We start from the raw sequence: 23,302 nt of genomic DNA, 5'->3' as shown, positions 1-23,302 counted from the left end.
TTATTTTATTTTTGTGTCCTTACAAATCCATCAGGTCAGATCTGTGCTGTTCCCACTGATATCTGCAAACACTTTAGAGAAGGTTCAAATCCCTTCCTTAAACCTATTTAAAAGGTCTCCATCAGACAAGCTGCAGTTGAAAGATGTGGAGAAACTACTTCAYGTGCTGATTGTATGTGCTGATTCTCATGTCACTGACTTACTTCTGGAAAGCTTCCTCTTTGTATTTTCTTCCTCAAAATTGCTTTCAGTTTTTGTGTCAATGTACAGTATAACCCCGCCAGCTCTCACGGAGACACGTTGCATGAGAAGTGGCACAATATGGGATGATACGCAGCAGCCCAGCCCTGCAGGCCAGCAGATGTAAAGAAGGAGAGAAAAAGACACCAGTAGCTGTTTAAAATTCTGACTACAGGGGTAGATGAATCAAAAGAAAAATTCAGTGAGAGCTAAGGCTGCTCAGGGAAAAAATGTTGCTCCTTTAATCAATGTTCGTTTGCCAGCAGCAGAGTTTGGGAGTGATTTTGGTGCCATCTCTCTGTGCCTATGGGGCTGAGCTGCAGCCTCAAAGTCACCCAGCCTCTGTGTCGGGGCAGGGGATGGGGGGCCACACCGCTGCCCTACGAGGGTTTCTCATCAGCGTGGGTGGAAGACGGTCTGAGCTCAGCAAAGCGAGCGCTGAGTGACAGAAGGCTCCCTCAAAGGGGGATAAGCTCTTCTTGATCCAAATCATTCTCTCCCCAGTGCTTTCTGTATATATTTATTTAGGTATTTTTTGTTTGTTTGCTTGGGTTTTGTGTTTCTTTTTTTTTGTTTTGTTTTGTTTTTTGTTTTTTTTTTTTTTTGGGTCTGGGTGACCCCTGAAGTGCCGTTAAGATATAGTCCCTGAGGGTTGTATGGCTGTTCTTCATACAGGACTGTTGCAGGCAGAGGTTTAGAGCCCTGTTGCTGCAGGTTGGCTGTGGTAACCTCTACTTTGCAGAATATCTCCACTGTGCAATGCTTAATCTCCAAGTTGTACTTAATTCCTGCTGCAGGAGAGCTACCACCTACAATTAGAGCCTATGTCTGTGATTAGAAAAGGTACAATTTCAACTTCTGATTTGATAAAATGATCCAAACCAACGAACTGTCATTGTAGGTTGTTTAACCAGCGTTGATACTTTAAAAGGGATTTCTTTTTTTTTTTTTTTAGCTCAAATATAGGTAAAAAGAATTTATTTTGAGTCTCCAGCCTCTGGAATAAAATGATGCAACTTGTGCAGAAAGAAAAAACACTGGCAATAGTGAATGCAACAAATAGGTCATTTTATTGGTTGAAAAAAAATTTTGGAAGGAAATCACTCCCAGTTTTCATCAGCCTTGCCATAAAAAAAAAAAAAAAAAAAAAAAATAGAAGAAATTATCTCTATGTGTAACATAAAAGGGAGCTTAACCACAGGCCAAAATAACTAAGCAAAGGGAACATCCAGTGTTCAAAATAAACAACCCAAACTTTAAGCTTCTCTCTGATGTTGCCCATTAAAATTCACACTYGGAGACTCGTCGCTGGGGAAGCTGCACATCCCCATGGAGACGGGACAGGGGGATTTAGCAGGGGGAGATGTGCGCAGGATGCCCTGGTTCCCTCATGCGCAGGAGGAGGCGGCAGTGGCAGGAGGCAGCTCCGTGCTTCACAGGGCTGCAGGCTGCGGGCATCCCGGCTCCTGTGCTGCCCTATCCAGCCGGGCACCACGGAGCAGCCAGCACCGTGTCCCACAGAGCGAGGGGGCGGCTCTCACGGTTTCCAATTCCAGGCGTTGAGGCTGGGAGCCTCCTAAACCCCTTCCTGGTTTTGGCAGACTGTGCGCAGGGTCGCAGTGAGCACCCTGGGCTGTAAGGAGCGTCCTAGCCCTGTCRCTGTCTCGTTATCCATCAGCGCCCTTTGCTTTTTTGCAAATCCAACCACTCTGCGCGTGTGTCTGCCACTTCTGTTAATCTCTCTGCCCAAGTTAGCTGACTCAGGGATTAAGAAAGATGGGTTTTAATTTGCTCAATATAAAGTAAGAGCTTGGCACTTACCCGGGAGCAGCCCCCCTGTGCAGCCCAGCACCAGTGCTGGGCCSGCGGCCGCGCTGCTCGGGAGCCCCTGGGGACCATGGCCGGGACAGAGAGGGCGTCGAGGGGGAGATGAGCAGCAGCCCCGGGCACCCAGCCGCCTTTCCCGGCTGGTCGGGCTGCAGGAGGAATTTGACATGTGCRTTTCAAGGACAAATGCTGCCTGCCCAAAGCTAAGTGGGTTTTAGGCACCCATGAGCGCCCAGTATCCTGTTTAGCCCTGGTATCACCCTGGTCGCTCCAGCCTGATCTTTTATTGCAGCACTGAGTTTGACCCTTAAGCACTGAATTTGACCCTTAAGCTTTTTGTTTTTATCATGTACTTTAATACAGTTGGAAAAATACTGACTGGCTGGCAGAACTCCAGGGATTTGCCGTATATTCTAGCAACTGTGAAATGAATGTGTATAAAGTGGCTTGATTCTTCCGGATATTGTCTTTTTCTTTTCCATAGGATTCTTCTAAAGCTTGTGTTCTACTCTGTAAATAATGGAGATGTTCTTGTCTTTGTGCAGAGCAAGTTATTCCAAGTTTGCCATTGCTGCCCGTGGCCCTTGTACCAGGGCTGCATGGAAACATGGGACATTTGCAGGGAATACTGCAAAGGGGAGGCTGACAGGTAGGAGTGGATGGKGATCTGAAAAGCAGCCCCCCACGGATGTCCCCACGGATGCTGCAGACTTTCCACATCAGCTCTGATGAGCTCTCCRTATTTGTCTGTACTCACTTTATTTCAGGATCACGTGTAAAGCTTTTTTTATTCCCTGGGTACTTGCTTTGCAAACCTGCTCACCCCTAATTTCTCTGCATAGCTGTCCTCTGACTCCTGAGACCTTAACTGAGTTTAACTAGACCTGCCCTTTACACTGCTGTTCCTGTACGGGCTGGAAAGCAATATAGCCTCCTGGATGCCTAATCCAGATTATATCACCTGGATTAATGTGTAGAAACATATGAAGCAGAGACGCTGGGCAGGGACCAAACCCTGCTGGCTTCTGCCCACTGCCTCTTACTGGTTCCAAGGGCTGCTAATAATTAGACAAATAAAATGATTAGCTGGAAAAGGAATTCATTTTATTGGGCCTGTGTCCAGGATGATTTTGTAGGTCTGATATAGTATCTTGCCAGTCAAATAAGTATTGTGAAGGGAGCACAGTAGCCAGTTGGCAGTCAGTAGGAGAGTGCTGTTTGCAGTCCAAGGCACAAAATAAACTTGGTAAGAAAATGCACTTTCTTCTATAGCAACATTTTTCCACTTCCTCAGAAAATGATCTTTCCCCCAAAGACGTTTTTCCCCTCTGCCCTGTGCCTKATGCTGTCAGGTTTACTGGTCCTGCCATGCAAGCCAGTGCCGGTGATCCTGCAAGGACATTTGCCTGGGTGTTTTTCTCTGCATTTCACCTCCTCTTCCCTGTCTCTTCTGGACCTCTCTACAAGCTTTTCCTTCTGGCAAAACCTTTTTCCTCCTGGGAAAAACTTCCTTTTGCCCTTTCAGCTCCAGCTGGCATCCCTTTGGCTTTCAGATTGCAGCATGGTTATAGTGGTTTTGGGAGTAGGGTTTCCAAACACGTTTGGAGTGGTGGCCCCATTTCAGTGCTGTAACCTGTTCCTCAAATGGAATTCTCCTGGGAAGTTTGCAACGCTCCTTAAAGCTGTGACTCCACGTTTTGGGACGAGCCTCTCTTCACAACCACAGCTCAGGTTGGGCCCCTTGGTCTCCATCTGCAAACCCACCCCTTCAGCACCAACAGCCCGTGGCCTTGTGCTCACTTGCAGGTAGGAGTTAAAGTCTAGACATTGTTTGGGTTCATCTGAGTCCTGTCCTTTCTGTGGTGAGGACTTGGGCAACGGTGCTGGGGTCAGCATAATTCTCCAGGACTGTTTCCCAGTTTCTTTTGGGAGGGGAAAAGGTGATCTCTTGGCAGTTGGCAAAACTGTAAGAATTGGGATAAGCCTAAAAGCGGGGAAATGTATGCAAATGGTTTCCTATGTAAATGTTTGTAGACCTTCAGACTGTGGYCATTGCTGAAGAAACCAGACCGAGACATTTGTTGCTAGAGATTTTTATGTAGGTGGCCCAGGAGAGGTGCTTCTGCCTTCTTAAAAAGCGTTATAGGTTCATTGCACGCTGCCACCTGCTCATTTTGGAACAGCAGCACTGGGAATGGGTTTTCCTTCCCTCTCCAGCTGAAGAATGACTCCAGAAACTCTGTTTTCCTTGGGATAAGGGGAGAAGAGCAAAGAGTCCATCTGTTTGGAAAAACAGGAGCCCTGCCCAAACTGACTGCATCTCTTCCATTCCCTGACCATGGAACAGAGACCCTTGGAAYGCTGCTGCTGGTTTTCCTAGGATGAGGGAAAACCCAATCCTTGCATGCCAGATGCCCTTTCAAGGGGGAAAAAATAAAGTGACACGTCTGGGATATTATTGGGATTGTTTTTTAATGTCACACCTCGATGGAGTCTGAGGTTATTAACTGTGGGGATTGACTCTCAATATTGTGGCCAGATGCAGCACTTGGCTGAGCTCCCTAGCTTCAGAGCTCACTTCTAAATCATACTTGGATAATTCACCCTGCCAGGGGGACATGCAGCTCCGTGGTCCACTGGGGTCAGGTTTTGAGGTACAGAGGGCTCCCCTGTCACACGAAGGCAGCAGGGTCTCTGATGGGCCTGGCAGGTGTCTCCAGAAGGGCCTGCGGATTTGCTGCATGGCCAGGTCTGCAGGCTGGAATTTGTGCTTTGGAGGCTGCTTTCCTGTAGAGGAGATTTCTCTAAATTCTTTCTTCAGCCTCGTATGAATAGTTTTCTCTTGATTCGCTTCTTAAATCCATGGGGCAGAATGGGGCTGGTGAGCTAGAAGAGGTGCCATGTTTCTCCTTCTATGTTCTGCCTGATTTCCCAGTGTCAGTCAGTGCTTTGCAGACCTGGGAACAGGCCCTGCAAGACACATCCTTTGTGGGCATCAGACTGTAGGCACATGGCGTCTCCAAGGCCTGGATGATGACCAGACTTTGCCGCGGTGGAAGGGCGGTGTTAGAGCCCTCCCCAGGCCGTGCAGCTGGAAAGGAGACATCCAAAGCTCCGAAGGCTTAGCTAGGGTTGGAAACGTGTGTGGATTGCTGCAGCTGTGGCAAGAAATGAGCCACCCTGGAGAGGATGCAGTCACTTCCAGACAAAAGTTGGCAGGAGAGAGACGAGGGTAACATCATACAGGGGAGGAGATGGGCTGCAGGGTTGAGCTGCGGGTCTGTGTGAGCCTGGGAGAACAGCCCGATGCTACAGCTAGGGCTGTAGACCAAGTGTGTGTGCCTGCTTTGGGGAAATCACCAAATTCAGGTAGAGGGATGATAGTCACCAAGAGGCKGGATGCTTATGAGAGTCATCAAATCAAGAGCTCCAGAGTCTGTAACGTGTCACTTATTTGGAGCAAAAGGACAAAGATGACGGCCCTGATGGTCACGGGCTGCAGGTCTGCAAAGGAATTCAGTGTAGACTTAAATCCCACTGCAGCGATCGTGTTTAATTCCCATTCTTGAAGTGTAGTGTGACCTTCTGTGCCTCGCTGATTTGAGTCTCGAGGGGATTGATGCTGTGATCTCCACAGGCTGTTCTTTCTGTTCCCAGCCTTCCAGGAAGATCTGAGGAGGGAAACGGCACCGCAGCAAAACACTAAGCGCCTCAGTGTTCAGAAAAGGGATGGTAGTTGGGGAGCTTTTTTCTCTGAGCATGAAGACCTGCCAGTGGTAGGCTTTTTTTGTGAGATTTGCCTCTCTGTTTACAAGCTATGAGGAACAACTTAGTTGTGTCTGTGTTGCTGGGAAGAGGCCCCACAGGTATCTCTGGGAAGCAGGAAGCTCCTCTCTGGTGCATTGGCAATCCCACCCGTGCGGGCCTGGGTGGGATTCCCATCTCTGCTGCTCTGGGCGGTCCCTGTGGTCCCAGAACTTCCTGATCCCTGCTGGAGAATGCTKATGGGAGCCGTGGTTTTGCCCTGTGGTCAGCTGTGTCTCGGAGCTGGTGGTTACCCTCCTCTAAAACTACCATCCGGTGCTCCAGCTGGCTCTTTCTCTTACCCTCAAGAGCAATTTGGATGGGTAACAAAGGACTGCGGGAGCCTAATGGTGTCTCTGGCGCCCGCATGTGTGGCTTTCTCATCTGGAATAGCTCCTGTCTTCGTTTCATCTGACTCTGTGTCTTCCCTCAAATGAGAGCAGACGCGGTGGCTGCGTCTGGGTTTGCCCTCTCCCGGGAGAGGCATCTTCCCCATTCAGCGGGATTTGGTGGACTTGGGAGCAGCTTCCTGCCCTGGATTTCATTTCTTWTTTCATGCCTTGGAAGCCACCCTGAAAGCCCCAAAGGACACGAATGGGACCACCATCATGCCGGGGGGCATTCAGGGGCTCATTCCTCACCACAGAGGCCATCCTGGAGCACGTGGCCTCTTGGCTCTGGGGAGGCAGCCCCTCTGCCTTACCCGCCTGAACCTGCTGCTGTTCTGCTCAAGGGTTCATCCGCTCTYGGAGACTCCTCATGAAGAGCCACATAACGTCAGCAGGCTACAGAACTGTCCCATGGAAAATGGGGGGCTCCTTCCTTTGCCCCGTGCCTTGATTTCCCCAGCAGCCCATCCGCTCCAGAGGCCGAGGGAAAGGGGAGCGCTCTTGGGAGCGTGTGATGCCCTTGGCTGCAACAGAACCAGGCTTTGTATGAGGCGGTTTTATGTCTTTCTRAGCATCGTTCCAAGGCAGCAAGTGGTTTGTATTTGAGGAGTATTCATTTAATGTTATTGAAGCCTTAAGAAAGGCACAGTGGGCCAAGCYCTGCAAGTTTTACTCGCGTTTCACAGGGCTGAGGAGGGGGAGATTTGATCCTGTTTGGACGTATCTCCACTCCGAAGATGGTTGTGGGGGAGAGAGAAGGAGGCAGGGGAATTACAACACTGAAAAACAATCCCAGCTCTGCCCGGAGCCATTTTGCAATAAGACCCTTCAGGGCGTGAGTTACGACACTGTAATTCACACCTCATGCGTTCGTGGCCTCGCGCCCGCTGCTTTGTGCCCCGCACACGTAGCGTGAACGACTGCGGCTCCGCTTGCCCGCGACGGCTTCGTCCTGGAGCGGGGAGAGCAGCGCGGAGCCGCTGCCGCGTGTGGCCCTTCATGGCGGTGCCCCGCCCGGCGGCGGCCATGAGGCAGCTCGGGGCTCTGTCCTTCCCACATGAGCTGACCCCGGCATCTCTGCTCCCGGCCAGCGACCAGGGCATAGTTGGGTGCTGTAGATGCTGTGCGTTGCTCTGCTGTGTCYGCACTGCTCCGGTTACCCACTGGAAACGTGTTGGCCAGTGGGGATCGCTGCCTGGGAGCGCGCAGCAAAGCTTACGGCTTGAAATGGGTCGAGAAAAAGTGGGGCGCCTGCATCTTTTATCTCAATGCTTCAAATGTGCTCTGTAAGAGCAAAGACTTAGGGAAAGGAGTTTGAGATCAAGTTGTTAYGTATAAAATGCCTGGCAGGAGACGCGTTTGTCCCGCAGCTCACCGTGTCCGTGCCCGCCAGGCAGGCCCTTGGGGCACTGGGATTAGGCCCAGCCTGCTTAGGATGTCGCTTCTCTTCATCTCTGCATATCTGCTTCACAGTGATTTTTAGTGGTGCCTCCAGCGTTACCACTTCATAAAYTGGAATTTAAAATGACACTGGGGACCTAGGTTAAAAAGTTTTAATATTCTGAATGAGTTAGGATGATAAGTTGTCCAAAACCCCTCATTTTTAAGGGGCACTTTGGCATTTTGGAGGTTTAAGTGGCCAGCTCTGGGCCCGGGGGCTGCACTCAAGGTGCCCAATCCCTGTGGCCCAGTGCTGCCCCATCTGGGTCCATGTGCCCTGCGGGCCGCACTGCCTGGGAGCCGGCCCAGCCTGTGGACCATCATGGAGCAGGGCTGCTCCATCTGGAGACCTGGGAGCTGCGTTGGGCTGCTCCACATCACGAGGCCCTTCTTGGGGTGTGGTTCATCAGCCTCAGCTTCAGCCCTCCGGCTGTGGGKTGTTCCTTAGGGTAGAGGCAATTCCAGAGTGTGATTTCTACCCTAGCCATGTGTCTAGAGAAGGATCCGAGACAAGAGCTTTGACCASTTTGGGATCCCAACTTTGGGATGCATGAAATTGGGCACTTCACCCCAAAACCTGCCCAGCACGTTCCTGCTGTCTCCATATGCTGTATGTGTTGAGCGCAGCTGTGTTAGCTCTTGAAAGCTTGCCCTTACAGWTGCTGCCCTTACAAATAGTCATTCTGATGGCCTTTGGGTGGCCACTTAAGCAGATTTAATAGTGTTTCTCTCTGTGGAACATTAATAATTCCACTCAAGTGGCCAGGAGTGGGAGCCTATTCAGGCTCGAGGATCCACAGGAAGAGGTTTGTTTATTGTTCCAAGGCACTGTAAACCCRGAGTTCAGCAGGAATGTACATGTGTACAGTCACTTTGCTGATTCATATTTTATTACTGGTTTCAATAGAACATATAATATGGGCATGGCTCTGAAAGGCTTGCTCCTAAGGTGACACATGCTGACTTGCAGCCACCCACTTTCCTTCCAGAAATGAGTAACTCCCTGTGTATGTGTGGTTTGTGGCTGGGTTGTGATAGCTGAAGGAGAAGGAGCGAGTGTGGAGGCTGTCAGTGCCACCCCTGACAGCCTTGACAGAAAGAGGATAACCAAGTGCCAGCAACTCTCCTGGCTGCACTTGGAGTCTSTTCCAGGAGAGAGGCTGTGGGGTTGAGAAAGCCCAGCCCCAGGGAGGCAAAATTCCTGAGCCTCTCCCTGGTTCTGCTGCACGTTTAGGGTTGCAGATGCTTCCAGCGTGAAGGTCATGGCAGAGCAGACCCTGAGGGGAATCCTGGGAATCATAGCTTTCTTTTTTTCAGATGCAGGATACTTATATTTGCAAGTCCAAATGGGAAGTGCTGCTTGGAGCCGAGATGCATGAAGCACAGCATTGCCCTGGACTGAAAAACAAATGCAGAGCGTGCAGAACCTGGAGCCCGTGCGCCGAAGGGATGCGATGGGAAAAGCCCTGCGGAAAGCTCTGTGTGTGTGTGTGTGTGTGTGTGTGGCCCAGGCTGCAAGCTACACCACGGGGCTGGGATACGTCTGCACCATCCACACTAGCCCTGAGTGTCTGGGCTGGGAGAGGCCGTTTCTGCGAGTCGGAAGGCAGGAAGCCAAGCGTGGGAAAAGGAGGGAAAACGAAGATGCCTGTGAGAAGAGTAGGAGGGAAGGAAAGGGCCGAGACAATAGTTCAACTTAGCAAAAGGCCAAGTGATTTAGGGTGCAAGGATTTGGCAGAACGTCTTCCTGAGAACCCTCAAGTTCCGCAGGAAGAAGGTAATTTCGTCTTTAAATCAGCGCTGTGCCCTGACCGGGAGGGATCCCTCCCTCGCAGGGATCTTGAATCAGTTTTCCAGACCTGRCCAGAATCACCGGGGGAACTAAGGAGAGCTCCACACACATTGGCCTCCTCTTTGGTATTTCACAGTGAAATTCAGGCCCTCCTCGGGGCCTTCTTTACAAGATTAGGACACAAAGTCATTTTCTTCTATTGCTCTTGTTGCCACAAGAATCTTGGATTTTGTCTGAGCCTCAAATCTAAGGTCATTGAAATGAAAAAGAAAATTTTCCCAGTGACTTCAGTGTTGCGTCTTTCCAGGCTTGTGGAGAGGTTGCTTTGTTCCCTCCTTTCCTAGACTGGGCATCACATTATTAGCATTGCCCTGTAGGCAAACAAAGWACATTCAGTCTTATGTACACATGGTCGTGCAGATGGAATAGTTGAAGATCTGCATCTACTGAATGTTTGTGGGATGATGTTTGTGTTTTGAGAAGTCTCGTCTTCTGCGTCTGTCTTTTGAGTTTTGCAAATAAAATGCAAATGCTCTGTCTAATGAATTACACTGGTAGTTCTGTGCTGCTTGGCTGGTTAGCCTGATGTTTCCTTCTCAACTTCTATCCGCAAGTTGTGCATAAAAAGAGTAGTTGCACAAATGATACAGAAAGTGGGAGAGGTCTATCCAAGTTCCATTTCCTGCATGGTTGATCACACAACATACCATAAACCTCCGTTCCAGCTGTGTGAAGATGAGGGTCTTTGAATTTACATTAACATGTTTTTCCYTCTTCTTGAAATGAGGAGGAAAAAAAAAAATCCCACTATTCTATGGCAAAATCCCAGGAGAATTTCCATTATTTGCACTAAGGCTGTCCCAGAGCTTTGTCATTGTTCTGCAAGGGCCCCGAGGAGTTTTGCTCCCTTTCCCAGGCCCTTGCTCTGCTTTTCCAGTGCTGCATCTGGGGGTCATATGCAAGGTTACAAATCAAAGCTGGAAGATCTGCATGCTCACATAAACCCGTGCAAGCGGTGGTGACAGCAGGAGCTCCCGGAGTCATCGGCAGAAGGGAAGCTCGGGCCTCAGCGGTGCCTCTCTGCAAGGCTCAGCCTGAGGCCACCGGGCATTTCTGTGTGGGCAGCTAAGGCTGGGTGCGTGCACGGTGTAAAACCCCGCTTGGTGACCATGCAAGCAGGGCCAGCGAGGTCCTGTTGTGCCCTGTGTTCCCGTGTCACGAGCTCTATGTGCCCCAGCACCGCATGCGGGCTGCCGCTCAGTGCAGCTCTGCTGCTCCCGCATGGCCAGGCCTTCCTTCTTACAGCAGAAACAAGGGGGTTGGGAGAGATTTCCCACTGCAAAGAGTAGAGATGGATTGGGGGATTCTTAAGAGCTGTTGTGCAGAGTGGTAAGTGCAGGGGAGTGACCCTGCCCTCAGCCTTAAAAAGGGAAAAAAGCCATTTACCCATTGATCAACACGGTGGGGAGGTCCCTGACCAGAAGATCTTATTTGATGCTGTACACCCAGGCTTGTTTCAAATCCCATAGTGGCTCTGGGGACCTTTACACTGAGCCACGCTCTTCAGGGTTGATCCTCAGTACTTTTCAGCACAAGATCAATTATAAACGAGTTTCTAAAAACAATTTAATGAAATTGATGCTATATTTGTGCTCAGAGAAGCTCTTTCGGGTAAGCTGACTTCAGGGACTTGCAGTTCAAATACAAGAGAGTCCATTTGGTCTGTGAATTGATATTTTCAATTTTTCTTTTTTTAAAGGAGCTTCTCTTATTTTACCAGAACTTCTCATGTTTTGGGGTCCTCATGAAACACTGACCACCTGTTGAGGAGAAAGACCCAAGCATCAAGTTGAAATAGTTTATAACTTAAATGGCATCCAGCTCTAAGAGACAGTAAGCTGAGAACTCCTTGCCTCCTGGCACAGTTGGGTGGTTTTTCCGTGCTTGGTGTGTACAAACCCAAGGAGGCTCCAGGAGAAGCCCATGTCCTTACATCCGTTTAATGTTTGCCACCTGCTRTTCCAGTGCTCTGCAGGGTGAAATGCAGCATTTTCTAATGATCTGTCTGCACAGAGATGCCGTCTGCCGCTCCAGCTGGGCCTGGGTGTCACCTGCCTCCCTGGGCTCTTTCCTTGCAGAGAGGCTGCTGTTCCATTGCCGAGCTGGCAGCTGGTTTCCAGGGAAGGGGCCTGGCTTTACTGATCATATTTCTTATTCTCTTTCCAGAAGCTTCAGCTCTTGGGTGTGTTGGAGACAAAATAGCAGACTTTGCAGGTCTTTGACACAGGACATCAAATAAAAAGCAGACAAAGCCTTGCTAATGTAACACAAATATTGCATGTCTAAAGAATTAAAGACATCGTATTCTGCTCTCACAACCATCAGAATGGAACTAAATAATGTAATGGACCAAGCCCAGCAAGAGGCTCCAAGGTGGTTCCTTGATGAGCAGCTCAGGTTTTGCAGCTCTCTGGACAAGTTGCTGTCACCAATCATGGGTGCAAGCTCCTGTTTTTTACTTCTTTTGCACCACTGATGGCCAAGCAAACAAGCACAGAAATGCAGCAGAGAGGTTTTCCCATTGTGGCTTATAGCCACTTAGCAGGAGGGTGCTCTGAGGGCCTGATGAAGTCAATGATTAAACACCCAAACAGGCAAAAGCCAAAAAATGGAGAGGTGAAGAATAAATAATGAGAATAAATTAAGGGGTGGAGACTAAAAAGAATTTTGAACTGTGGACTTTGAACTCTCTTCCATCTATGAGTAATAGAGGGGAGGAGAAGTATTGTTCTRTTCTGCCTGTGTAAATATGATGATCTGGATTCTTCATTCCAGCATAACCCTGGTGCCGTCTGGCTGTTGTACCCAATAGCTCCTCTCCCGTGTTGCTGTGCTTATCCTCACTAACATTTGGGAATCAAAACTCAGGAGAGACCAGGACGTGTTTGGGGTTACCTTGCACCAGGAGGAAGATCTGTGTCGCTGTTTATTTGAAGGGCGAGTAAAGGTGGGGATTTCTAAATGAGAAAKTATCCAGCTTGCCTCTGGGTACTGCTGGATCTAGAGCTAGAAATGAGGTTATTTTGCTTGTATGCAGAGTAGATTTAATGAGAAGATGATCTGGAAGACGAGCAGCATTCCTGGGGTTAATCCTGTTGCTGTTCCGAGCGGAAGCAAGATCCACAAAAGGAAAATGGTAGAGGAAAGAAAAACCCCCGGTCCCCTTGCTTGTTTCCGTGTCTGTCAGTGTCTTTTTGAGGGGTGTTTGGTTGGGCTGCCAGTCGGCTTGTGCAGCGTGATGCTGCGCAGCCGCTTCCTCGCGCCGCAGAGCTGCAGCGGTGCCTGCCGAGCAGCGTCTCTGCTGGAGCYGGCGTCACCTCCGCTTTTGCCGTTACCTTTCCCCACCCGGAAAGGGAACACGAGCTGCCTAAGGATACCTGGGGAACCACATCTGCTCCTTGCAAAGGCCAGCRCCCGCCCCGACCGCTCCATGCTCCGAAGGCTCTGAGGCTCTCACTTCACCTTGGTGGGAGTTGTCCAAGGCCCACAGTGCTCACTGGGTCCTGGGTGCTGCTGGGCTGGGCAAGGAGCCCAGGCTGCGCTCGCTGCCTCCGGAGTCGATGGTGAGCGTGCCCAAAGTTGGGATGTGATCCAGGCGGAGCTGCGGCTCGGCCCGCGTGCACTGCGGGAGCTGTCGCGCTCCCGTGCTCATCCCTGGGCTGCTCCGCTGGCCCTGCTGCCATCCCGGCCTCTGGGTAGGAGAGGACCCGAGGGTGCTGGGGACCCTCACCCTGCCTGTCTGCAAAGGGAACTTGCCCGTGTCTGGTGTGGTGGAAGAAGGTCCTGGAAGATCGGTGACACTGAAGGGCGAGCAGCCTCGCTGCTGCAGACACGGGGGTTGGAGATCACCCCAAACAGGTCTGGGCCAGGGCTGATTTGCACTAGCCAGAAGCTCCAAAATGGTCACACAAGCAGCAAGGTGGAGCAGCGTTTCCTCTTGTAACTTAAGGCGTAGATGCAAGTTGAATTTGGGGATTGTTGCAGCAGTTTGAGCCTTTATAACGTAAACTTCTCAATTGAACTGAACCAGCCAAAATTGCTACAGGCTCCTTTTCCAAATACTCGGATATTATCTATTATATTATCTATAACACAAGGGTGTTTCTAGTCGCTATTTTGGCATCCTGTCTTTGCCGATTTGTGGATGTTCTTGTCTTGGTCTCATCCTGCTGCTCCTCTCAGCTGCATTTACCTTCTGCTCCAGCTCATCTGACTCTGGAGAGCAAAACACCTCCTGAAAGGCGATTGAAAACTGAGGCAAATGAGAGTAACCTGAATTCCTCCCCGCTGGGTTCTGTGCCAGCTGGAAGTTGCTATTTTCCACTGAGAATAAGATGTTCAGTGATGAAGTCACACCCAGGGACATGGGAATGAATGGGCTTTGTAGCAGGAAATCATCTCGTTGATTAGTGTCAGCAGTAAAGGAGAGCAGTAACTTCAGATTGCAATAGATTTTCTGCCCTGTGGGGGGTAAAATGGAAGTTTCCTAGAGCTCGAATTAAACAAAAATTAGTAGCTGATAAAATCCACCCCCAGCATCCTGCTCCTTCCTTCGTGCAGCATCAGTATTGAGCTGCTTATCCAGCCCCATTCCTGGTTGCTATTCTCCCACCTGTACAGGCCAGCTTCTTGTTTCCTTGAAGAAACAGCATTTATTTTAAAATATGTAGACTGAAAAATGACCTGATTTGTGAAATTAAAAAATTAACATTCCTGGTAGCTGGAGCATCCAGTTGAGCAATAAATTGTTTGCATTTTGTGCTTAATTGGAATTATTTAGTGTTAAGGAAGAATTTTAGGGTGAGGCCTTTGAATATCAAATAGGTATCGACCCCTGTAAGGTCAGCAACAGGGCTTAAAGGTGCTTAAAGCGGGTCCTTTGCCTTAGGTAGGTAGTTGTTGTAGCTCCTGCCTTTGCAGCCGCCCGGCTCTGGGGGATCATAGGGATCCCTGGCCGAGCTCCCGCTGTGGCCTGCGAGATGCTCTGGATTCAGGGAGGCAGTGAGCGGGGACCGGGCTCAGGACGGTCCCAGCTCCTCCGAGCCTTCCTGCTGCTGTGGCCACGGTGATCCCGACTCCCCCCGGCTGCGGCTCCAGCTTCCCAGCCTCCCCTTTGGAGACCTGGGCAAGGCGGCGCTGAGGTGACCCCAGGTAACATTCCCTGCTCTTGGAAAGGCTATGGGTCCACCCGGAGCAGCAGAATCAGATAAGCACCAAACTGGGCCCTCCAAGGGAGGGAAATGCGATACTCCAGGCTTTGGAAACCTTGAGGGCTTGCTTTGAAAATGTGGCATTTTACAGATCTTTCCCGAGTTCAGGCAAACAGTTATTCCCCGCTATTTTCGATGGTAACTTTCCAGAGGCGGTTGGATTTATGCAAACAAGCACTGAAAATCAATAGCCATTTCAGATTTTGCACCTGCGTCCCACCAGGCAGGTTTAAGTCCCTGCATTTCTCACCAAGCACAAGTCTGGGTTATGATGAAAGGCTTTTCTTGCGCCTGCTATAATCTATCCATGAAACAGAAGAGAAGCAAAGGCAGCTGCGTGCTGCCCACATGCACGTTTGCTGAACACGTAGAGACCCGAGCCTCGGAAAGGCTTAATGGCGATTTTAAACGTGCAGCAAAATCCTGGCCTGACTGAAATGGAAGTTTCCTTCCCTGCTCCCTCCGCCTCTTGCTCCGAGGGTACAACGCGCTTTGCTGAGCSTGCTAATATAGACGCAGAGCTGCACGTGCCTGTTCAAAAAGTAAAATAGAAACAGTCGCCCYGCTTGTGATTCTGTGGCTTGCTGGGCTCGGTGGTGCCCTGGGAGGTGAATGTGCTGGGAGCCCTGCAGCCCCTGCTGCTCCTCTGCAAGGGGGCAGCTCTCCGGGCAGGATTAGTCCCTGYGCAGGCTGCTGGGGAGCTTTGGAGATTCCTGGTTTTCATGAATAAACACGTGAGGAAACCTGAAGTGATGTGAAGAGCAAAAACCCTGGAAGGCTGCAGCCTCTGTGGGTTGTTTCTAGCTTTTGGAGAAAAGAGGCATCGTTGAAGAGAGCCGATAAACTTAACTTGCCTGTGAGCTGTTCCTCCTTTCCCCATCCCGTCCCCTTGTGAGAACCCCAGGCCCCAAGCGCAGTATCTGGAGTTGCTYTTGGATCCCAGTCAGCTCCCATCTGTCACGATCTGTTTTTAATCAAATGGGTTTTCCATCCTGAAAGTAGCTGTTGGATAGAGAACTGGTAGAAATATTTGTGTTGTGAATTAGCCCGGAGTGAAGCAACAAACATTTTTTTTTTTTTGCACAACAAACACATGGAAAAATGTTCTTCGGTGGAGTGCGGCTGCCTTGCAAATTGGCACAGGCAGCTTCCTTCCCAGGCCCTGACCCCGTCTGCGCAGCCAGAGCCTTTAAAGGGGACCCAAAAGCTCCGTGTTGCTTGTTCTTATCAGCCCGTTGCGAGCCGGGCTCCTTGTTGTCACTGCTGTGAGCAGGGACCCGCACGGAGGGGTGAAATGACTTGAGTTTGCAGGAGAAATGTGAGACACATCAAGGAATGACCTGTGTTTTCTAGGAGCCAGTCCTTGTTTTGCCAACCTGTTGGGAGCACAGATAGGTTTGATGTGGGAACTGAGTCGAAGTTGGCATCTTAGCCCTCAGCATCCTATAAAAGGCTGCGACCTTCCTGACAGCACGTGCTCAGCCTGTCCCTTCCTCAGATACAGCAAAACAGAAACCAAAACAAACAAACAAACAAAATGGGGACAAGCTGAAACACAGGAAGCTCCATCTGCATGTGAGGAAGAACAACTTTCCTGTGAGAGTGACGGAGCCCTGGCACAGGCTGCCCAGGGAGGCTGTGGAGGCTCTTTCTCTGGGGATCTTCCAAACCCCCTGGATGCCGCCCTGTGCCCCGAGCTCTGGGTGTCCCTGCTGGAGCCGTGGGTTGGACTAGATGATCTCTAGAGATCCCTTCCAACCTCAACCATTCTGTGATCTGGTGAAAACTCTGCTGAGAGGGAAGTGAGGCTGCAGGATGTCCTCTTTTTTCCCAAGCATCAGATGTTGCCTCTCTCCCATGAGGAAAGAAAGGGAAAAAAATCCCAGCATAGTTGTGGAAAAGTACCTCTCAGCCTGCTCTTTGCCCCCTTCCAGAGCCGTGGAGGCAGTTTAGGAGCAGAAAGGAGCTGCCCTGCAATGTCACTTTGGAAGATGGTGCTGGGGAAGGAGCAGAGCAGGGTGATACTCCTCCACACACCGGCGCAGCAGAGCGGGGGAACCTGCCCCGAGGAGCGGGGATGCTGCCCCACAGCTCTGCCTGGGCCCTGTCCCACCCCATGTGTGAAACCTGGAAGCTGCTTTAAAGAGCCAGGATGTGGCCTGGCCGGGCTTCCCGCTGCGCTGGGACCGCTCCGGCAGCCGCGCTGGTTGCCCTCAACGGCCCCATCCTCTGCTTGCTGAAGTCCTGTTCATCTGTGGTCCAGTGAGCAGGACCAGTGTCCTTTAACTTGGAGACCTGTGCATAGGAGAGCAGAATTTGACCCATTTTATTCTTCCTCCACACACAGGAAATGTGTGTGTGCACATACACGTGTGTGTGCGTCTCAATCCTGGCAAAGCAGTGTTTTTGCAGGAGGGTATTTGTGGGCACAGCCGAGGGCTGGACAGGGCTGCTGCTGCCTTGTGGTGCTGCTCACACCACCCAGGCGAGCAGGGTCGCCTGCTGACCAGCTTGGTGTCACCTGCTGACCAGCTTGGTGTCCCCGCGGTGCCACCGCGGGTGCTGGAGGTGTGGAGGGCCGGGATGTCTCCGTGCGGCAGGCAGGGGCCGTGGGTCGAGTTGCAGGTACCGGCGTGCACAGGGTAACTGCACACAAAGCAACTGCSGTTCCTGGCTGCGCTGCCCCGTCGCGCTGCCCCAGCCCGGAGCTCAGTTTCCCTGGAGTGTCCTGGTTGTTGGATGGGAGCCGCCTGCCCGCTGGGCAGGGCTGGGGGCTCCTCTGCAGGGAGGCTGGAGAAGGGGCAGGAGGGCAGCAGCTTGGGGTGCTGCCAGGGACCAGGAACGGGCTCTTCCTCAGTTAAAGCTTCCCTCCTGGCACAAGCAAGATCAATGGGAGCTGCTGATGGGAAGCGCTGGGAGAGCAGCCTGTCCTGAGAGCCCAGCTGACAGGCACAGCAGGGAAGCMCTGCGTTATTCCCCCCTCCAGGGCTTTATTCCCCATTGAGAGTAAAGCGGTCAGGGAGACCCCAAATTTACCCGTTCTGCCTGTTACGCCTTAGGTGTTTCAGGGCCCGTGCTGACTTGTTCTCTCTTTTCCCTGGACAGGTCTATATCATAAACGTGACATGGTCTGACTTGACTTCCCAGATCATCTACAGAAGGTACAGCAAGTTCTTTGACCTGCAGGTAAGTCTTCTGTGCCATAAGACATTATTTTTCACGATCCTTCTCTCTCGTGTAATGGTGCATTTCAGTAAGGTTTTGGGCTTGTTTGGTTTATTACATAGCATAATACTGGAATTTTTCTGACTCGGTCGTTTCAGGGTAAAAGATAAGTGGGTGGTATGCACACCTTGGTGTCTTTACTGCACTGTAAAGACCTTTAAAGCTGGCATTTTTGGGAATAGCAGCTAATTTTAAGTATTTGAGCAGCACTGGGAGTGTGTGCTGCACGTGGCTAGGGAGAGCTCCCTGGCTGCTGCTCTGTGCAGTTGTAACCCAGCTCCAGGGATAGCTGTGCATCCCAGTGCCTTTTAGGCAGCCAGACTGCAGGTGTTTAGGGTTATAACATTTCTGTTTGCTGGCAGGCAAAACCAAAAGCCCTGGTGTGACGGACTCGTGAGCTTTGGGGCAAATGTCATTTGGGGGCTGCAGCTTGTGGTTGAAAACCTGAGGCCAGGACAGCGAGCGAGTCCTCACAGCAGGTACCCAGGACAAGCTGTGATAAATCAGGAAGAAACTGCTTCCTCCCGGCATGGTCCGAGGTACCTTGAAGACTCCTGTTTTCATCCTTTTACATAACTTCATAGGACTTGGACATGTGAAGTCACTATGACCGTCTAGCTTTTTAGAGGAAAATTGGACCGTTTCCTGGAGATCCCGAGTTTCTTGTTTGCCGTATGGCTTGAAGACAAAAGGGAGATGTTCTGCAGCTGCCTCTCGTGCCCCTCTCCATTCCTTACTGGCCTGAGGCTCCAGGTCTGCCAGTGCCACCAATATGAGCAGTTCATGTTACGTGCGGCAGCTGCTCCGTGCCACAGGTAGCTGCTAAAGGTGCCCAGCTCTGCAATGCCACAGATTTGTTGTGGACTGCAGATTGTGGCCAGGACTCTCTCCTTCTCCGTCTTCTCTTTCTCTTTGCCCCAGTAGTGTTTTCATGTATATGTTCTTCTGGGTCTCCTGGCCCTTCCTGGTAGGTTTGAAAAGTTCCCATCAAGCTTGGAGTTATCAATGGGGTTAGTGTGTTGGACAGGAAATGATGTCTCAATCAGGGAGTGAGTCCTGAAAGGTCCCATTGATAAGTGCAAGGGGGCCGAGCGCCAGTGGAAAACTGCCGCTCGCACAACRCTTCTCCCCCCACGAGAAAATATGACAGAAAGTAACTAAATTCCCTCCTTTAACCCTTCTCCCTCCCAGGGATCTGGGCCCCTGCAGTGTGAGCAGTGTCAGTTCCCTGCACTGGCCTCTGCAGGGCTCAGCACACAGGGTGACATCTTCAGCCAGGACATCTTCAATACCATCTCCATGAGCAACTCCCTGCATCCTTCCGTGCCTCGGTTTCCATGCCTCAGTTTCCCTGCTGTGAAATGGGAATAAGGCTGTGTGCACTCAGGCTGCTATCAGGTGCTTTTAGTCTCCTGGATGTTTTTTACTTTTTTTCCCCCGTTCTTATTTTTTCTGGGCTCCTGATGCTGCCAGAGCATCTCCTAGGTGAGGAAAGGAACACAAGCTTTGGATCCTGAATTGCAACGTGGATTTACAATTCTGAGTTTGAAGCCTGCAAAGGGAGCTGGAAAAGCAAACAGAAGAAGGCCGGGGCGTTTTGGGAAACCCTGGCACTTAGTGCTTCAGACTTCACGTGCAGTAGTTCTTGCCCAAGGCAACTGCTGCRTTGCCCACAGCACATGGGTAGGCAGGCACCGAAAGCATGAATTAACGTCACGTAACAGCCCCACCAGCCCTGCTCCAGCTGCTTGCAACTGCCCRTGCTTAGTGCTTGGCTAATAGCTCCCTGTGTCTGGCAGACCTGCTCCTGGTCTCTGCCTGGCTTCAGGCAACTGCAACGGGGGCAGCTTCCTAGCATTTGTTGGGAAAACAGCGTGGGGTTGTAAAGCAGCTGCTTTAAGATTGAGGAGYGGAGGATTCTGCCTGTTTGCTCTCTGACCTGTGCCTGGCCTCGGATGCGGATCTGCTGGGCTGCATCTTGCAGTGCAAGCAGTAGTTTGTGTTGTGACTCCCTGAGTATGAGGGATGTTTGCAATGGTGTGTCTGGAGTGGAGCACTTCACATCAAAGACCGATGTGGGGGTACCCATTCCCCAAACCCTGGATGAGCCTGGACCCGGCTCTTGGCTGAGGACACATGACAAGTGTTGGGGGTGCTACCTGCTTGTTGAGGATCCCCTTGGATGCCCCTTGCCTTGTCCCAGGTGATCATGTTGCCTGTCATCTCCAGAGTTTTGGTGGAAGCTTGGACTTGCCCCTAGCCTTGGGGGACTGGCTGGACCTGGGTTTTGCTACCTGATGCGTGGTAGGACGGAACGTAGTGGATCTAGTTTGGTCAAGTCCACGTGATTCTTCCAAGAGAAAACCAAGCAAACAGTGAGTCTCGCCCCGCTCAGTCACAGCACCGTGTGTGTCCGAGGCAGCTGGGGTCCTGCAACCCCACTTGCCCCACCGTGTCCGCAGCAGAGCTGCCCTTCGGGGCTCCCTGCACCCGCGTGAGCTTTGCTTTGCTCTCCAGTGGCAGTGGGGGAGCCGGGCTGGCTTCTGATGACTTAATCTGGGCTGCGATGCCTGATGTTGACAGTGACACACGATAGGACTCACGGGGAAACCCGGGGGGCTGCCCAGGGGCAAGGCAGGAGTACAAATAATTAATTTCACTGCTACAATTTCATGTTTCTTTTAAAAAGAGCCCACCCTTCCCCACATGGTGCGGGAAATGGCTCAGCGGTTTCGAGAGCCCTTGGATTATTTCGTATTGGGCTTTTGAAACACTCCCTAGCACATGCTCTAAGGCACTGCAGGCAATAAGGGATTCCCAGAGATTCAAATCCTTGGAAAGTTCAGCAATGCTAGTTCAGCATATGCCAGAATTGGGAGCCAGGCTATTTCCAGGATGAGTAATAAAGCAGTGAATTTGGACGTGCCGTCAGATTTTGGAGCTGCAGGTTGGGTTGCATCCCACGATCGCCTCAGACACAGAAAAACGAGTGCAACAAGTCASATGCCATCCCTGTGCTGGTTGGGGGCTGGGATCTGTAAATAGGGGATAAATTAATTCAGGGTGTAGCTGCATCATTTATTTCTGCAAGCAAGTCACATCTGCTGATGAGCAAGGGTCGAGCTGGGGCGGCAGAACACACATGGGTGCCAGCGTTTCAGCAAATAGCACTGTGAGTGTTGAATTAACTCACTGGGGATGAGAGCAGGGCAGTAAATTACTTGTCAAGTGCAATTGTGTCTTGTCCTCCACCCTGGAGAGGCCTGAACCCCACGTGAGGTCAATGTTGTGACACCATTGTCACCACCACCACGGTAATGTTGTAAGTGCTGCTCTCTCATGCACGCTGCACCTGGGTACCCTGCTCTTGGGTGGCACATGTTCCAGGTCTCCCCTGGCATTTGGGTTGGGGACAACCAGCCCTGCACTGTCCTCGTCTGCGGAGCCCAGGTCTGCTCGGGGACAGGCTCCTGCAGCCAGATGTGAACTGTGTTCGTGACCAGGGCTCTCCGTCAGGGCACGCTGGTGTCTCGCTGTGGCCTCTTCCCTTGGCATCTCCAAGGTCTCCCCCCACTGCTGGTGGATTTGCTGGTGGTGGGAGCAGAGTCCAGCCCTGAGTGGGCAGATGAGATCAGCAGCGCTGCTGTTGCCATCACGGGAGCTGAGAACGGGCATTGTTTTAGTGGGATAGCAGRGATAAGTCTTGGCATTTCCACTCTGCGTTATGCAGCAAAAGACATTTACGGATGAAAGGGCCAAACTGGTCCTGCTGGGAAGTGCTTTTGGAGGCTTTTAGGAGGATGGGGATTTGCAACCAGGCCTGTGGGTACAAAGCTATCTGAGGTGTCAGGCAGGTGCAGGCTGCCCACCCTCCAAGTGGCCACTTGGTTGGGAAGCAGCAATAGGGCTTGCTGCTGGTCAATGTAAAGGATGGTTCTTTGCCCCTTGCCCACCTTCCCCTCCAGCTGCTCCCTGCCGCTTTGGGCTGTCTGTGGATCTTGTCAGTCCGCCTGACTGCTCTGCTGAGAAACCCTTTCCCCGTTGGCGTGAGTGGGACGAATGTGGCCGTCCTCTGGTGCAGAAGCTGCTCCCTTGGCTTCAACTGCCAGCCGCAGAGCCGGAGCAGAGGGAGCAGACACTGCACGTGGGTACCCATGGGAGCCGTGGCCTCTCCGTGTTAGGGGCAGGATCCTTTCCGGATCGCCTCCTYGGAGGCGAAGCCGGGTCCTGGCCTGTGCAGAGCACCGGACCCCACGGAGACATCCCGGCCACAGGGACAAGCTGCCGAAATGTCACAGATTTGAAAGGCCGGTGCATGGCTCTCGGTCCGGGCATTCCCTGTGCATCAGTCAGCAACAAATTATCTGCCAGAGGCGCTCTGCTGATCCAAGCAGATTTTCTTCAAAGTGCCACAGAAAGAGGATCTCACTAGCAGCCAATTAGAACATTATGAAATAAGGAATATCAGGAATTTTATTAGAGAGGGCAAAGTGCTGTAAGTTACATCCAGCCTGATGATAAAACATCAAGAGCTTCATTTGTTATTGCTGGGGTCATCCTGATTGTTTATAGTGCTGTAATGGAGTAACTGCGCACTGAAGAGCACATTAAACGAAAACAGAGYCATAAAAACAGTAATTGCAATCTGTAACTCAGCTTTTCTCATTCCGACTGGAGCTCATCAGCACAACGCTTATTGATCCCTCTTCCGTAACATGCTCTTCTGTATAAACACCTCTTTTTTCTTGCTCCCAAAACGGCCTCGAATTTTGCAGCGCCCTCTCTCACTGYGTGTGGAGGCTGCGGCTGTGGCGCCTGCCCGGGCGCCCTGCGTGTCACAGGGAGCTGTGACGGCCTCGGGGAGCTGCCTCTTTGGGGCTGGGTGTCGGGGCTGGCGCCGGGTGCTTGTGAGGTGGTTCTGCGGCGCCGCGGGGCCGCCCGTTCCCCCGCCGCCCGCGCGCAGCGGCCACTGCTTGTATGGACCCTGTTGGTTCCTCTGGGTGCATGGCCCGATGGTGGCCCATTTAGCCTCTAAACCTGGTGGTCTAGCTGGTAGGCTCTCAAGTTTTCTGTCTCAGTAGTGACCTTGCTGTAGGACCTGCAGTATTTTGTGTTGGTGCTTTTAGCTCCGCAGGAGCAGCGAGCGGACAAGCTCCAACAACTGCCCAACTTGGCTCTACCCTGCGTGCGAGCAGCGGAGCAGGTGCTGCCAACCTGGCCGACCGTGGGGCTTGTGCAGCAAAAGTCACCAGCAGCTCCTTGCAGCCGGAGCCACCGGCCGTCGTGGCTCCGTCCATGCGAGGCCTGGTGCTGTG

At 51.6% G+C, this 23,302-nt stretch overlaps 1 protein-coding gene across 1 annotated transcript in view; it reads left to right on the top strand.

The window, feature by feature from the left end:
- SH3PXD2A (SH3 and PX domains 2A) overlaps positions 1–23,302 on the top strand; it is a 218,978-nt gene that overhangs the window by 17,312 nt on the left and 178,364 nt on the right. Inside the window, exon 2 of the mRNA XM_026050650.1 lies at positions 17,868–17,948. Coding sequence (XP_025906435.1) covers positions 17,868–17,948 — 81 coding nt within the window. The remainder of the gene's footprint in view (positions 1–17,867; positions 17,949–23,302) is intronic.

This window comes from Nothoprocta perdicaria, unplaced genomic scaffold (genome assembly GCF_003342845.1).
Source record: "Nothoprocta perdicaria isolate Ctin4 unplaced genomic scaffold, notPer1 scaffold_7, whole genome shotgun sequence".
In the NCBI taxonomy this organism is placed as follows: Eukaryota; Metazoa; Chordata; class Aves; order Tinamiformes; family Tinamidae; genus Nothoprocta; species Nothoprocta perdicaria.
The sequence above is the reverse complement of the archived record's forward strand: the minus strand, read 5'-3'. Positions and strand labels throughout refer to the sequence as shown.